Source organism: Gorilla gorilla, chromosome X (genome assembly GCF_029281585.2).
Source record: "Gorilla gorilla gorilla isolate KB3781 chromosome X, NHGRI_mGorGor1-v2.1_pri, whole genome shotgun sequence".
NCBI lineage: Eukaryota > Metazoa > Chordata > Mammalia > Primates > Hominidae > Gorilla > Gorilla gorilla.
In genome coordinates this window covers 135,676,477-135,693,762 of record NC_073247.2, presented here as the reverse complement: position 1 = coordinate 135,693,762, position 17,286 = coordinate 135,676,477, and the positions used below count along the sequence as shown (strand labels likewise).

Here is a 17,286-nt window from a genome sequence, read left to right as displayed (position 1 = left end):
ATAATTTATCCTCTTGATAAAAATAACCCAAAAGGAGAACTAGAGAGAGAAAAGTAATTTTTAAAATTGGGGAATGACTAAATAAACCATAGTACAGCAATATAATAAGACATTATTTATTTTTTAAAAGCCAAACATATTCAAAACAGTAATTTAAAACATTACACAAGAAAAAGAATCCACACTCTAATCATGATATACAAGCAAACATTAATAAACGGATTTAAAAAGGTGCATTAGAATGGTATGAATAAATCTGGCACCTTTTAAGTTCTTTGCTCTGTAAAATTGGCGAAAGCTCAAACAATTAACAAGTATTTTCACATTTTACATGTAAAACTGTTCTTTATTAGCCTCATTTGATACATTTTATTTATAAAACCACACATATTAAGCTAATTCTATATTTCTAAACAAGGTATTTGTGTCAGTTTTTATTAACAAAAAGCCTGAACAGATAGTTCTCAGAAAACCATTCATGTGCACCCATCACTGATTAAAGTTATTTCTATGAAGAAATACTATTCTCCACAGTCATAAAAAAGAATGCAATTGTGTCTTTCACAGCAACATGGGTAGAGTTGGAGGCAATAATCCTAAGTGAATTAACGCAGGAACAGAAAACCAAATACCACATGTTCTCACTTGTAAGTGGAAGCTAAATATTGAGCACAGGTGGACACAAATGTGGGAAACATAGACACTGCGGACTACTGGGGGTAGGGGGTGGGGACTGAAAAACTACCCACTGGATACCACCCTCACTTCCTAGGTGCAATATGCTCATGTACAAGCCTGTATATGTAATCCCTGTAGCTAAAAGTTGAAATTAAAAAAAAAAACTATTTCCTGTAGCTTTTATAAATTAAAACTTTATTAAGTATATATGCTCCTTGAGTATTGTATTTATTCCACTTTCTAATGGTTTAGCCAACATTAGAAAGCCTAAATGCTTCTATTGTCATAAAAGTATGCAGAGAAAACATAATTCGAATGATTCGACATGAATATGCCTCCAACTTTTTATTCTTCTAAGAAACAAGCACAAATAATAAAATTTGTAATAGACAACAGTAACTAAAATAATTCATTCCACTAAAGTGGATAATAATTATATTAGGTCACTCAACCAGGAATTCCATATGGGTAGAAGACTTCGTATTTTAACGGCATCTATATAAATTCAGGGAAAATTGAGACCTCATAGCCATGGTTTACATCAGCATATTTTTGACCAAATTATTTTTTACCTTAGGCCATTAAAAAAAAAATAATGGGTTGGGGCTGGGTGTGGTGGCTCACGCCTGTAATCCCAGCACTTTGGGAGGCCGAGGCAGGTGGATTACTTAAGGTCAGGAGTTTGAGACCAGCCTGGCCAACATGGTGAAACCCCATCCTACTAAAAACCAAAAATTAGCCAGCCATGGTGGCGGGCACCTGTAATCCCAGTTACTCGGGAGGCTGAGGCAGGAGAATCGCCTGAACCCAGGAGGCGGAGGTTGCAGTGAGCAGAGATCGTGCCACTGCACTCCAGCCTGGGCAATAGAGTGAGACTCCATCTCAAAAAAATAATAATAATAAAAAAAATAATGGGCTGGGCATCGTGGCTTCCGCCTGTAATCCCAGCACTTTGGGAGGCCAAGGAGGGCAGATTACTTGAGGCCAGGAGTTTGAGACAAGCCTGGCCAACATGGTGAAACCCCGTCTCCACTGAAAATACCCACCAAAAAAAAAAAAAAAAAAACACACTAGCCAGGCATGGTGGTTTGTACCTGTAATCCCAGCTACTGGGGAGGCTGAGGCAGGAGAATCGCTTGAACCCAGGAGGTGGAGGTTGTGGTGAGCCGAGACTGTGCCACTGTACTCCAGCCTGGGCAACAGAGCGAGACTCTGTCTCAAAAAAAAATAAAATAAAATAAAATAAATAAGAAAAGAAAAAAGAAAAAAACATGCAGCAGAAAATGAATCAAAACACAGCACAAAAGTCTTATATATGAAGAAATACATCCCAAGAGTTTTCTGATGATTTTGTCGCTTTTTTCTAATAAGTAGTGTATGTTTAAAATGCAATTAGAAAAATCAGAGCTACACTCTATATAACTCATTAAAGTTTAAAACGTACAAATGAACTGGGAAGAACAACATAAATCTTACCTGCATAGCACTCTTGCCCATTTTAACAACTTCAAACAACATCATGTTTTCCACTCCATTCTGTTGGTGATGACCATTCATTCGGTTTGGACCAGAAGGAGGTTTTCCTCCTCCATTTCCACCTTTGCCCTTTTCTGCTGGGCCCTTTTTGCCTTTTTTACAAGTCTGCATAAAAAATACAAGGTGGTTAAGTTATATCACTATCCTTGAGAGTTCAAAACACAGCTACAGTAGAAGTAGCTGACAGGGTACATAACATGCTTAAACTTGCCCTAAAGAATTCCATCCACTTGTGACAAAATGATATAACTGTGACAGCCTCTTTGTGGTGTCCATTTTTTCAAGTATACTACCATGCCTCACATGACATAGTAGTTAGAAGCGTAGCCTCTGCAGACAGACAGACTCTGTGGGTGCAAATTTCTGCTACTATTAGCTGAGTGATTTTAGGCAAATTACTTAACCACACTATGTTTCAATGATGTTTTTCTAATTTGTAAAGTGAGGATAAAACTGTGCCTACCCCATAGGGTTGCTGTGATAATGAAAACACAAAGTACTTAGCAACATACCCAGCATATAATAAAGTCAAAAAATGTCAGCTATTATTATCACTGTAAAATGAAAAAATTATGTTAAAAGGAGTTCAGTAAATGTTACATGAATCTTAATCTGGTAGGAAGACCAACAGAAACAATGACACAAAATACTGATTTGAATCTATTTTGAAAAGTAATATAAAATCACAGACTTAAAAGCCCTCAAAATATCAACAAAGTTTGAAAAACACTGCAAAAATATCTCTCAAGTATAATCAGAGAATTCTCAAGGGTGTAGTAAATCAAGGTAGCTATCTCCAAGTTATATATTACTCCCTTATGCAGCTTTTGGATGCAGACTGAAGTGGGCAGCAAGAATAACCAAACTCATTATCAAATATGTACCTTATACTCAGTTCAACATTTTATTTGTATTGTTAGTCTTAGAAATCATTGCAGTGCTCTGAACAAGGAATTCTGAACATTAGGAGTAGGTTTATCAATCTCATTCTTGTTCTAGGCCTCCCTCCAACATTTAGTCATCATGAAAATTCAATTAATGAAAACTATGGAAATGAAGCCCATTATAACAAAAGTTGTCAGTATTGGTGGGGGGGTGGGGGCGCGCGGGTAGGGGCATCAAAAAAATCAGTGAAAAGGTTCCCTATATGCCTAAGCTATAAAAATACCTCCCACAGCTCTTATATTTTAAGAAAACAAGCCACTCCCTAACTCGGAGTCCTCATTTCTCAAATGCCAGGGTTGAATTAAAATACTTTACAGAAAGGTATTCTGACCCCTGGATTTGGTGATTTCTTAAAGGTCTCTTTTAGACCAACACATCTCTACAATCTAGAAAGCAAGTGTTGGCCAACTTTCTGTAAAGAACTGGATAGTAAGTATGTTAGGCTTTGTGGGCCACATACAGTCTCTGTAGCATATTCTTTATTTTTAAAACTATTTAAAATTATAAAAACAGCCCAGCGTGGTGGCTCACACCTGTAATCCTAGCACTTTGGGAGGCCGAGGTGGGTGGATTGCCTAAGCTCTGAAGTTAGAGACCAGCCTGGCCAACACGGTGAAGCCCTGTCTCTACTAAAATACAAAAAATTAGCCAGGCATGGCGGCATACGCCTATAGTCCCAGCCACTCGGGAGGCTGAGGCAGGAAAATTGCTTGAATCCGGGAGGTGGAGGCTGCAGTGAGCCGAGATCACACCACTGCACTCCAGCCTGGGTGACAGAGCGAAACTCTGTCTCGAGCAATAAATAGGCCGGGTGCAGTGGCTCAAGCCTGTAATCCCAGCACTTTGGGAGGCCAAGGTGGGTGGATCACGAGGTCAGGAGATCGAGACCATCCTGGCTAACATGGTGAAACCCCGTCTCTACTAAAATTACAAAAAAATTAGCTGGGCGTGGTGGCAGGCGCCTGCAGTCCCAGCTACTCAGGAGGCTGAGGCAGGAGAATGGCGTGAACCCGGAAGGCGGAGCTTGCAGTGAGCCAAGACTGCGCCACTGCACTCCAGCCTAGGCGACAGAGCAAGACTCCGTCTCAAAAATAAATAAATAAATACATAAACATAAAAATAAATAAATAAATAAACATTAAAACGACCGGGAGCGGTGGCTCCCACCTGTAATCCCAATACTTTCGGAGGTTGAGATGGGAAGACTGCTTAAGGCCAGGAGTTCAAGACAAGCCTGGTCAACAGAGCGAGACCCCATCTCTATTAAAAAAAAAAAAAAATATATATATATATATATATATAAACTTAGAGGGTCCCTTCTTCCTCCAAGAGTCCAAAACTACTCAACTCTTAACAGTTACTTTAAACCCCTTCCCAACACCTGAAACATATTACTTGTTAATTTGCAATACAGTAGTCCTCCCCTGGGTTTTACTTTATTCAGTTTCAGTTACCCTTGGTCTGCTGCAGTCCAAAAATATTCAGTAGGAAATTCTAGAAATAAACAATTCAAAAGTTTTAAATTGCACACCATTCTGAGTAGCATGATAGAATCACTCATCATCCTGCCGTATCCCACCCAGGACGTGAATCATCCCTTTGTCCAGCATATCCACGCAGCTCATTAGTCACTTACTAGCCATTTTGGTTACCATATTGAAAAAATTCAATATGCAAGGTTCAGTACTATCCGCAGTTTCAGGCATCCACTGGGGGTCTTAGAATGTATCCCTGAGAATAAGGGAGACTGCTATATTCTGTAAATGAGATTCAGTCTTTGTGAACCTAATTCATTAATTCCTAATTGCACAATGAAAGGCTTTTGTCCCCAGTAAAAGCATTTTCAGAGATAAGGTTGAAAGAAAAGATCAACTACAACAGAGTAGACTAGTAAAATATAAAATGTTAATTAACATGGAGCTGTATATTTGCAGTTTATCTATCAAATGCCTCAATAGTCCCTGTCAGTATGAAAAACTAATTGGGACAATGAAAATGGCAGAATGGCTATGCTGTGCTAGAAAAAAAAATGTGCAAGGAGTGATAATACAAAGGAAGCATTATACAAAAAGCAAATATGCTAACCTGTGTACAATCTTGGAGAGAAAAAAACCTTCTACATAAAGACTTTAGGAAGTGGTATAGTACAGAGGGTTAAGGGCACAGACCTGAGCTCAAATCCTTTAACCATTGGGCTTCTCTGGACTTCAGTTTCCTACCTATAAAATAATGGTGTTTTCTCATCTACGCAGTTGTTCAAATATTAGATTAACACGTGAAATTGTTAGCACAACACATGGAACATACATAGTATAGTCTCAAAATGCAGTTGCTATTATTGTAATAAATCCTTGACCTGTCCCAACACCTCACCCACAGTGGTAGCTATATAACCTTAACCAAACTGTGGCACAAAAACTTCATAGTCATCTACTCAGGTGCCACCAAGAATCTTGTCCAAACTTGTAAATTAAATCAAAGGCAAAAGTAGGTTAATGGAAAAAAATGGTTTTCTAATAAATTATACTGTCCAATAGAATTAAGGTTATCTTTGGATAGCCGTAAGTTAATATTTCTATTCATATCCCTCTCTCGAATCTTTTTAAGGAAATAAGAGAGCACACAAAATTATGAAACACATGAATTATGAGCACTCAAAAAATATTCCAAGCATTAGTTAAATAAATTATGTTCCATACATTAAACGTGATGTTTTGCCACAATTAGAAATCACAAGAGAATGACCAGGCGTGGTGGCTCACACCTGTAAATCCCAGCACTTTGGGAGGCTGAAGCAGGAGGATTGCTTGAGCCCAGTAGTACAGGACCAGCCTGGGGAACATAGTGAAATCTCATCTCTACAAAAATAAAAAATAAAAGGAATTGCAGAGAAGCCAGGCATTGTGGCACAGGCCTGTGGTGCCTGTAGTCCAGTCGAGAGTCTGAGGCAGGATAATTGCTTTAGCCCAAGAGTTTGAGGCTGTAGTGTGCCATGACTGTGCCAGTGAATAGCCACTGCACTCCAGTCTAGGCAACATAGAGAGACCCCATCTCCAAAAAAACAAACAAATTTAATTTAAAAATTAGAAAAAAAATAAAAGAGAGTTTTACATTCACTTATGGGAAAGTTGTTGACAACAGACCATTGAGTTTTAAAAGCACATTAAACTGTTTGCATAGTATGACTCCACTTAAATAAAATGTTATAATCATGTTTATACATAGGTGTATGAATAAAAGTATGTGCATCAAAATGTTTAAAGAATAAATTACCTCCAGGTGATAGGATTATGGAAAAATTTCACTTTGGTCATCGTAAACTTCTGTATTGTTAAGACTTTTTCAAAGTATGTCATGAGACAATATAAATCCAAAATTCATTTTGAAAAACAAATGCTGAACAACAAAAACAAGTTATCTTTTGCATAATGTATTTACACACATGCAGAGTCAAATATACTTTCCACAACAACAAAATAATTTAGCCATTCGCCAAGTTAGATCTAGCCCTCAGGCTAACCCACTCACACTTTAAACTTACATTATATTGACTCAGAACTTAACTTTGTAATTTTTTATCTTTCATATTACTTATAAAGAGTAAAACTATTGTCAATTGTAACCCATTAGCCTTAAACTGGAAAGATTTTATATATTGCTTTGCTTTACATTTTATTACTTGTGGGAAAACAAAAATAAAGCCAACAGAACATTGCATTCTGCTTAGCATACTGTGCTTTACGAAATAAACTACTGGAAATGTATTATTATTATTATTATTATTATTATTATTATTATTATTTGCAACTTTACAGCAGTGTAAATAGATCCCAAAGGCTACCTGGTCTAGAAGACAAAAGGACCACATTTACTCAGAAGGCTTACCATACCAATCAGCTCCCACCCCCTTAAAAAGCCATTTTTAAAAGATAAAACTATCTGAGACATAACTTAAATCTGTGTGTGTGTGAGATCTTAGGAAACAAAATAAAGTCAAATATTTGATACATACTTTGCCTTTGCCTTGCTTTTGGTTTTTTCCTTCGATATCTTCAAAATCTGTGTCAGAAGAAAAATGTGTTTCTGACTCCCTGTGACAGAAAGATAAGAATTAAAACCCTTCCTTAGAAATTTATATTGAGTTTCTAATTTTTGCCATATTTTCTAAAAGAAAGGCTTGGTTAACTCATTACAAAACTTCATATTCGCATTATAAGTAATTAAGATGTTTCCCCAAAACATCATACTATAGCACATTACCAAACACACAAGATTACATAAGCAGCTACAAAAATAATAATCTAAAGTACAAATATCTAAACATTTTTGTTAATTTTTAATCAAAGTATGAAAACTAATCCAGTGGGTCTCAAAATTTAACCCTAGGAACTGTGGTGTTCCGTGTAATGGTTGGTTCCATTTCCTACTTCAAAGATCACAGTGCTGCGGAAAAACTGTATTTTAATACTAGGCATTGGAGGAACTTTATTAGGGAGTTTTATGATTATGGATCCTCTGATCTCTCCTACCTCACTCGAAAAGTATTTATAAATCTAGGTGAGTCAATATACAAAACATGTATTTCTGAAAGGGTACTTATAAAACCTTTTTATAAACTAAAGCATTTGAAATACACTAGTGAATTATGCTAAGTGATCAATATCCTTTATGAAGTAAAGAGGTGATGAGCTATAGTCAGGAGAACAGTTTTGGTACTAAGTAACTGTGGATCTTATACAAGTGACAATCTCAATCTTCTCATCTATAAATAATATATACGCAGGAAAGAATGAAATCTCTAAAGTCTCTACAATCTCCAACATATGAATCTATAGTCCTAAACAACTGTCCCTTGTTCTGGGTTGGGGTAAGGCTAGTTTGTATAATCTGGATTTTCTCACAAACATATGGAAGCCGACCGATTTAAATAAATATGTGTGATGCTTTCCAAATGAGTAAACATGAGTCTATCTAAATAGTAGTAACATACCCTCATTTAAATGCTTAAAGCAAGGCATACTTATATTAGTATTTGGGTCACACTGGATTTTAGAATTGAGCCACATCCATAAAAGATAAAGGTTTTTCCACCCTAAATGTGTAAACCTAGCACCAGCTCTGCTTAAAATAAATGGAATCGAAGTGAAAGGCTATCTTTATAAAACTAGTATTCTCAATCTAGATTTCTTCTATTTCCATTTTATTGCTACAATAACCAGTTGCCCAGAGGCTATGAGGTAGCAGAGGCTGTGAGGTAGGAATATTTCATAAATCTAAAATAATGATTAAGATGCTAGCAGAAAAAAAAATACTATTTATACAGCATTTACATATAAAGTAATTTAAACAATGTATGGAAGGTGGTGGCAATCCTAACTATATCCTACAATGTTGAGAGGAAAGGGCCTGTAATAAATACCATTCCCTAGAGTTAATGCACCAAAAACTGAATGACTACTATAATATTAACCCTGAAGCTCATGCGTGTTACATCTTAAGAAGATTGTTGTCATCAATAATCTTCTCACATGTCTATATGGTCTTGCAAAAAAAAAATGAAAATTTAAAATATCTTGATGTATAAGTAATATTTATTTCTTCCCAAGCCTTTCGTAGGACAGCAGCTCTCTTAAAGAGCTAAGTAACTGCTTTAAGTCTGAAGAAAATCACTATAGTCTTCACAATGTTCCAATGGCCAGAGTAATCAAGGGCTCAATTATCCTCTTAATACTCATCTCCAAGCTATCCCAACTAAGAGTGAACCACTAGAGGTTTGGTAACTTACTGAAAAACTTTCTAAAGAAAGCTTAAGTGAGTAATCAAAATGGAAGTCTAAAATACTCCCAACCAAAGAAGAAATACTCTCCTAAGCCGTTCTTCAATGCTTTCCTGTGTTTTTAAGATCAAAAGAACAACAAAAACTACCCTAGGTGAAATAACATTTATGTTTATTAAACATACTGTATTAACCATTCAGTGACCTGAAACATCCTGAGTCATCTATCACACGACTGAATCTTCCATTCCTCTTTACTGTGCCCTGCACCCCACATACCCAATCAAATGCTGGGCCTGTTCCACCCGAACAACATCAATTCCCTTTTATTCATTATCCTATTTCAGGTCCTCATTATTTGAGATATTCTAATAGTCAATAGTCTAGTCCATAATATAAACCCTTTTCATAGTCTCTAACCAAGTATATAAGAAACTTCATAATCTTCTCTTTATATCTTTAAAATATGAACTCATAAAGGCAGCAGGAAGTACCTAACTTAATTCTTCACAGGATCTAATATAACATCCTGTATACAGCAGACACTTAATATTAACAAAGGTAATAATTAACTTTTACAAAGATATGAGACTTAGAATACATAAAATCCTTACTAAAAATGCTGTTTTGTGGGAACCTGAATGTATTTGGTCCCAGAAGATTCATAATCTCCACTGAAGATAACAAAATTATTAAAAATATGAAAATCTACATATGATCAAAAGTAAACGCTGGCTGCCATTATGTACAAAGGTATTAGTCTGTTGTTTTCAAAATTTTTAGCAACTAAACTCTCTTTTCAAGTCAAGTCTCATAAAGATCCTAATGAAAAATACAGTGGTGGGGGTGGGTAAATAAAGGGATTCACGGGCAATTTAAAAGTTCACTTTTCACTGAGGCAACTCATGAAACTGTACCTTAGTATGAAAATCACTGTTACATAGAGTAGTTCAAAATCTTTCAAAACCAAGGAGTAATTAGAATAAAAGCTAAGGAGTACAGTTAGCTTTTCAGATGGGGGTAAAGAGGATACCTATGTTGAAACCACTTTCTGGACCAATATACATGTAACTTATTTCTGCAATCATCATTTGATTTTGTAACAGAAATCTGACATTACATCCTAAATAGTGCCACATGGTATACCTCACTAATGAGAAAACTTTATTTTTAGGAATTTTATGATGCTCTCTCAAAACAGTTGCTATTGCAAAACCAAGTATGGACTCAGAACTACACAACAAAAAATAATAAACTGCAGCATGTAAACTAAAAGACAAATTTAAAACACAGCAACAAAAAAGTACAGAATAATTACTATTACAGAGCCTTGATGAGTGCTGATATAAACTCTTGCAAAGCATAAAAGCTATTTTATATATTAGATCTTCTCGAGCAGAAGGAAATTTAACTGAAGTTAATGCATTCCCCATTTTGTGGAATAAACAAGTATTTAAAAATTATCAGAATATAATTTACTTACTGTAGTAGATTAAAATCAGTTGGTATTTCTGGAGCTGCTATCATTTCTTTATCATCTTCTGGAACACCTCAATGTCAGAAATATATTCATATATTTACGTGGGTAAAATGATGGCTTGCTTCTTTCTTCTAAGACAATTCCTTTAAAAAGGAGAAAATGACATTTATTACAAATGCACCAAAAATATTCGGAAAGGATATCCATACTCGAAAGTTAAATTCCCCAGTGCCTACTAATGTGTTTTAGTAAATAAGGATTTCATTCCCTTGCATTTGACTGCTTTCTTTTTTTTTTTTTTTTTTTTTTTGAGACACAGTCTCATTCTGTCACCCAGGCTGGGGTGCAGTGGCACGATCTTGGCTCACTGCAACCTTTGCCTCCCAGGTTCAAGCGATTCTCCTACCTCAGCCTCCCGAGTAGCTGAGATTACAGGCGCGGGCCACCATGACCAGCTAATTTCTGTATTTTTAGTAGAGGTGGGGTTTTGCCATGTTGGCCAGGCTGGTCTCGAACTCCTGACCTCAGGTGACCCACCCGCCTCGGCCTCCCAAAGTGCTGGGATTACAGGCATGAGCCACCGTGCCTGACCTTGACTGCTTAATCTAGATATGGACTTGTTGTAACACTCGCAGCCCCAAAGTAATAACACATAGGGGAAAAAGAAGCTTATAAAACAATTGTTTTTAAATTTTCTTGTGATTCTCCGCCTGGCTTTATATATATATACATTAATACATCCTAAATAGAAACAGGATATGACTCTTACTGGTCCTGAAATCCCTATGAGAACTTTAAACCATAATATGAGATGCCTGAAAATACAACCTTTTGCTGATATCATGCACATACAGTTAAAAGGAGCTAATAAAAAAAACCTAAGATATAACTTTAAAACAGATTTTCCTGCCCTGGAAACATACAGTCTAAAGCCTGGCTTATTAAATAAATAACCACTTCATGATAATAACAAACTTTGTTTCCCCCAATGTTAGATCTGATCTATTCCTCTCCCTCAAGGAACTTACCATCAATTTAAATGCCAATAATGTCATACGAACAACAAATGAATGCCATTTTTGACCAAAGTACATGCAAAAATGGCAGACAGAAAGCGTATTATGTGTATGTTTTGAAAGTCAAGGATGCATTTCCTAAATGAAGAAAATGACCTAAAAGCAAACAAGAAAGGAGAAAACAGGCTGAAGCTAAAGTCTAAAGCTCTTAGTCTTATGTGTACCTTTCTCTTATAATTTTCTTATGTTTTTCTTTTATTCCCAAGTGAATTTAGTACTCGGTGGCCACCTAAAGAAAAAGCAGGTAAGATTAAACATATCCAATTAATATTAAATGCTCAAATATAACATACTGACGAACTCCTAATGACTTCTCCCAGTAGGTTAGATATCACACAAGAAACAGCTCAATTTTTCTTGGTAATTTTCTCTCTCTAGAAAACATCATCAATGGTTACTAATATTTAATTAATATACAAAGTTCAAAACATTGTATTTCCTAGCTTACTTAAGCTAAAACAGAAAAATATTAATTTTATGTTTTGTGAACAGCAAAATAACAAATGAGGCAATAGGAGAAACAAGAATGAATAATCCACAAATTAAATCCTGAATAATCAAATAACATATACCACCACTTTATTTTTTTTCTGAAAGATACTCAGATTTTAAAATCTTGTTTTCAGCCAGGCGCAGTGGCTCACGCCTGTAATCCCAGCACTTTGGGAGGCCAAGGCGGGCAGGTCACTTGAGGTGAGGAGTTCCAGACCAGCCTGGCCAACATGGCGAAACCCTGTCTCTACTAAAATTACAAAAATTAGCCTCGTGTGTTGGTGCACACCTGTAGTCCCAGCTACTCGGGAGGCTGAAGCAAGCTGAGATCATGCCACTGCACTCCAGCCTGGGTGACAAAGCGAGACTCTGTCTCAAACATACATACATACATAAATTTTAAAATCTTATTTTCGTTGAGACAGGGCCTTACTCTGTCACCCAGGCTGGAGTGCAGTGGCACAAATCATAGCTCACTGCAGCCTCAAACTTCAGGGCTCAAGAGATCCTTCTACCTCAGCTTTCTGAGTAGCTAGGACTATAGGTACTCACCACATCCGGCTAATTTTTTCTTTTCTGAAGTTTGTCATCATATGTAAGATACACATTCACCTCCTAAAATGCTAACTTATTTATAAAAGAAAATCATTTTGTTTCTTTTAAAGGAACTGGAGAGGCACAGAACTAATACATTCTAATGAACAAGTCAGGTCATCTAGACGGCAAGATGAAAATAAAAGAGGTCATGTGATCCTTGCTGTATCTGTCTGCCTCTCTGAGCATTTCATCAAAACCAAAGTTTCTGCTTTCCTTCAATATAATTTCTAAGCACACTTTAAAGTTAGTTCATAAATACAGTCACCTAAGAAATCACAGGTGATGAATATAAAGAATGCATCAGCTCTGAGAAGCAGAGAATACTAAATAAAATGAATATTGTGCGATATACTGGATTCTTCTAAATAGCACAAAATTAATTTCTACTGTAAAAGAAAGAAGCATTCCCAGGCCAAATTATTTTGCAAAGCATAGGCTATACTAACACGTACTTTGTAATTAGAAACCAAAGCAAACACAAAAGCAAAATCAAAGATGTAAGATGTATCTCTCAAGACAAGATAGATGCGCGCGTGTGTGTATTATACCTATATAAAAAATAGAGACAGACAGACAAGGTCTTACTCTGTCACCCGCACTGGAGTGCAGTGGCGCAATCACAACTCACTACAGCCTTGACCTCCCCAGGCTCAAGCGATCCTCCCATCTCAGCCTCCCAAGTAGCTGGGACTATAGGCACACACTACCATGGCCCAGCTAATTTTTTCTTATTTTGTAGAGACAGGGTTTCACCATGCTGCTCAGGTTAGTCTTGAACTCCTGGGCTCAAGCAATTCACCCACCTCAACCTCCCAAAGTGCTGAGATTACAGGCGTGAGCCACCACGCCCAGCCAGGTACATATATTTTTAAAAGAAAAAAAAAGTTGTGTCAGGGTCTGATAGAAAAATTATTGAACTGGCCAATTCCCTATCCTAGTGAAATAAGATTTTTTTAAAGTCTCCAAATATTGAAAATTCATCCAACCAAGTAAAAGTATCCACCATGTGCCAAATGTAGTGCTGGGCAATGAGAATACAACAGTGAACAGGAGAACAATGATCCTTGTCCTTAATACCTGTTAAGAAATGTGATTATTATTTCTACTAGAAGGTACCTACTTGCCACTTAATATTATTAAATATAAGAATGTTGGCCGGGCGCGGTGGCTCACGCCCATAATCCCAGCACTTTGGGAGGCCAAGGCAGGCGGATCATAAGGTCAGGGAGACCATCCTGGATAACATGGTGAAACCCCATCTCTACTAAAAATACAAAAAATTAGCCAGGCATGGTGGCAGGCGCCTGTAGTCCCAGCTACTTGAGAGGCTGAGGCAGGAGAATGGCGTGAACCTGGAAGGCGGAGCTTGCAGTGAGCCAAGACTGCGCTACTGCACTCCAGCCTGGGTGACAGAGCGAGACTCCATCTTAAAAAAAAAAAAAGAACGCTAAATTCCATGTATCCGAGTGTTTGCTACTCATTCTCTAAATGACTTATTTGCCATAAAAACAGTTCATCATAGCTCAACAAAAATTACAAATATTAAAATTGCTTTGTAATTTAGAAGGGAAGGAACCCAACGGATGAGTTGGGATTAGTAGTTTCTAAATGTAAACTTTAATCTACAGGAAGAGCTGAGAATGTTTACATCTTTATTTTAAACGTCTACAGCTGCATATAAATACAATTTGCAGGCCATGCATGATGGCTCACACCTACAATCCCAGCGCTTTGGGAGGATGAGGTTGGAGAATGGCTTAAACCCAGGAGTTCGAGACCAGCCTGGACAACATAGTGAGACCATATCTCAACAAAAAATCAAAAAATCAGCCGGGCATGATGGCACACACCTATAGACCTAGCTACTTGGGAGGCTGAGGCAGGAAGACTGCTTGAGCCCAGGAGGTAGAAGCTGCAGTGAGCCATGATCACACCACTGCACTCCAGCCTGGGCAATGGGGTAAGACTCTGTCAATCCATCCATCTATCCATCCATCCGTCCGTCCGTCCGTCCGTCCGTCCATCCATCCATCCATCCATCCATCCATCCATCCAATGTGTTTCCCCCACAGACTTACATTAACAAATTCAGAGTATCTTCAAATGTGCTTAATACCATTTGACTTCAGCTGGGTAACCCAAAACTATAAAAACATGTAATGCTCAAAGAAAAGTATCAGTTTAAAAATCAAACTCACCACACAATTTCTGCACTATTGCGGGTTATTAACTTTTTAAAAAATATGCTCCAAGATCACAAGGTGGAGCTCTCTCCTAGTGTCTAGAAAAAACTTTTGAGGTTTTCATCATATGTAACAATTCTCTATACCTACTATAAAAGAGTTAACATTCTAACAGCTTTGGAGGATAAAGCATAGAAATAAAATCTGCATTAAGTCTCAATCACTATTTTCCTTCTGGGAAAAAAACCTATCCAGCAACAACTAGCTTCTGCTTTTCCTTACTGAAAACCAGGCAATCCCATTTGTAGATAAGCTAAACAATATATATTAAAGTAAAACTACTTTCTTAAGTTCACATGTATAGTGTGCTGCCATTAAAGGCTATTAATTATTAGATTAAAAAGTAACAGATGATCGTGTTATTTCTAATTCTAAATATTAAATTCAAGTAACACTGCTTTTAATATAAACAGACCTAAAAGCTGAAACTTAATCACCATAACTTCTCAGGTTATCCATAATTAATATATGTTTGTTTATGGGCTGTTACTCAAAGTTTAGATTACAAGTTAAATTCAATAACAAGAAACACCTGTCAGATACCTATTACTATAGCATATTAATACAAGCAAGTAAAAATTATGATGATGCTTGAATCTTTGCAACTCCAAAAAAAGAATGACTTCCTACATTCATCAAAAGTACCCCCCAACAAAATAAAAGCACACACAAAACATCCTAATATCTTGCTTTGATATCATTTAATTTTCTTTCCCCTAAAATAATTACTGTTTTAAAGGTCTTTAATTTAGGGGCCAGGCACGGTGGCTCATGCCTGTAATCCTAACACTTTGGGAGGCTGAGGCGGGCAGATCACGAGGTCAGGGGTTCAGGACCAGTCTGGCCAACATGATGAAACCTCGTCTCTAAAACAAAAATACAAAAATTAGCTGGGCACAGTGGTGTGCACCTGTAGTCCCAGCTACTCGGGAGGCTGAGGCAGGAGAATCGCTTGAACCCAGGAAGCAGAGGTTGCAGTGAGCCGAGAACACACCACTGCAATCCAGCCTGGGCAACAGAGTGAGACTCCGTCTCCATAAAAAAAAAAAGGTATTTAATTCAATCCCAAGTGGTCTCAAGACAAAAAAATGAAAAGCTACCAACAAAGCCATCACTAACAAGGTTCCTCAGAATCCATATATTAATAATATATTACTGGAGAGCACAGGGGAGGGGAACACTTAAGTAGCTGGTATGTTAATTCTCTCACTAAAAATGCAGAAATATTCAACTGCTAAAAGCTGGCAAATTCACACACCACATGCCATACCCTTAACACTCCTCCCAAAAGGGTCACATACTTCTATACGTAGGGATCACATCCAGGAAATGTATACACCCTTCTAAAATGCCACCATCACTATAATACAAACACTTAAAATTAGGAATTACCAAAATGTCCAATTATCCATAGACTATAGGCGAGCACCACCATGCCCAGCTAATTTTTGTGTATTTTGTAGAAACAGGGTTTCACCATGTTGCCCAGGCTAGTCTTGAACTCCCAAGGGTCAAGCAATCTGTCCACCTCAACCTCCCAGAGTGCTGAGATTACAGGTGTGAGCCACTGCGCCCAGACAGGTACATATAATTTTAAAAGAAAAAAATGTTGTGTCAAGGTCTGATAGACACAGAAAAAATTATTGACCTGGCCAACTCCCTATCCTAGTGAAATATGATTTTTAAAGCTTCTAAATACTAAAAATTCATCCAACCAAGTACCACTGATAGTACATCAATGTAACTAATGTAATATTCATACACTGAAACTATTTATGACTGTGTACCAATGTGGGTAAACGGACATAATAACAACAAAAAAGAAGCAAAGGAATACAGCAACATATCAGGGTGGGTAATTTTTTAATTTTTTATTTACAATCTTATTGTTAGTACAAAAAAGGAAATTATGAAGGGGAAATTTAGTTTTTAATGTACTCTGTTAAAACGTGAACTACTAGCTGGGCATGGTGGCGCGTGCCTATAGTCCCAGCTACTTGAGAGGCTGAGGTGGGAGGATCGCTTGAGCCTGGGAGGTCAAGGCTACAGTGAGCTGAGAACATGCCACTGCACTCCAGCCTGGGCAGTAGAGTGAGACTGTCCTCAGGAGAAAAAAAAAACTGTTTAAAAACCTAAACTACCTGAGGAATTACAAAACTATGCTGCTAAAATCTATTCATATTTCATGTTTATAATCATATAAAATTAAACGTACAAAAACTCTGAGTTCTATCATAAAATTACCTTTATTATGTTTGCCTACTCAAGATTCGCAGGGAACATAAACTTTCTTACAGGCTCCTGACAACAAGACCCAAAGGTATGTTCCTTTTATTGGCCTATGTACTTTCTTAGGAGACAGCATACAGAAGTCTGTTGTTTAGTTTGAGGTTGTGAATGCTAAAAGGTAGACTACTTCCTGCAGTAGTACATTTGATCCAAACAGGAAAGTTACTATCATTT

General features: G+C 37.1%; 1 protein-coding gene across 20 annotated transcripts in view; it reads right to left on the bottom strand.

Moving 5' to 3' along the window:
* STAG2 (STAG2 cohesin complex component) overlaps positions 1 to 17,286 on the bottom strand; it is a 141,670-nt gene that overhangs the window by 69,218 nt on the left and 55,166 nt on the right. For 10 of the 20 annotated variants that reach the window (XM_019019373.4, XM_055376879.2, XM_055376885.2 and 7 more), the window contains exons 2-4: positions 10,419 to 10,558; positions 7,172 to 7,250; positions 2,155 to 2,319 (exon numbers count right to left, since the gene is read on the bottom strand). In XM_019019373.4, the coding sequence (XP_018874918.1) occupies positions 2,155 to 2,319; positions 7,172 to 7,250; positions 10,419 to 10,462 (288 nt within the window). In that variant the 5' untranslated portion in view covers positions 10,463 to 10,558. Of the gene's footprint in view, positions 1 to 2,154; positions 2,320 to 6,432; positions 6,557 to 7,171; positions 7,251 to 10,418; positions 10,559 to 11,655; positions 11,721 to 17,286 lie in introns of those variants that run through there. The other 10 variants (XM_055376884.2, XM_031005809.3, XM_055376875.2 and 7 more) reach the window with 2 other exon arrangements.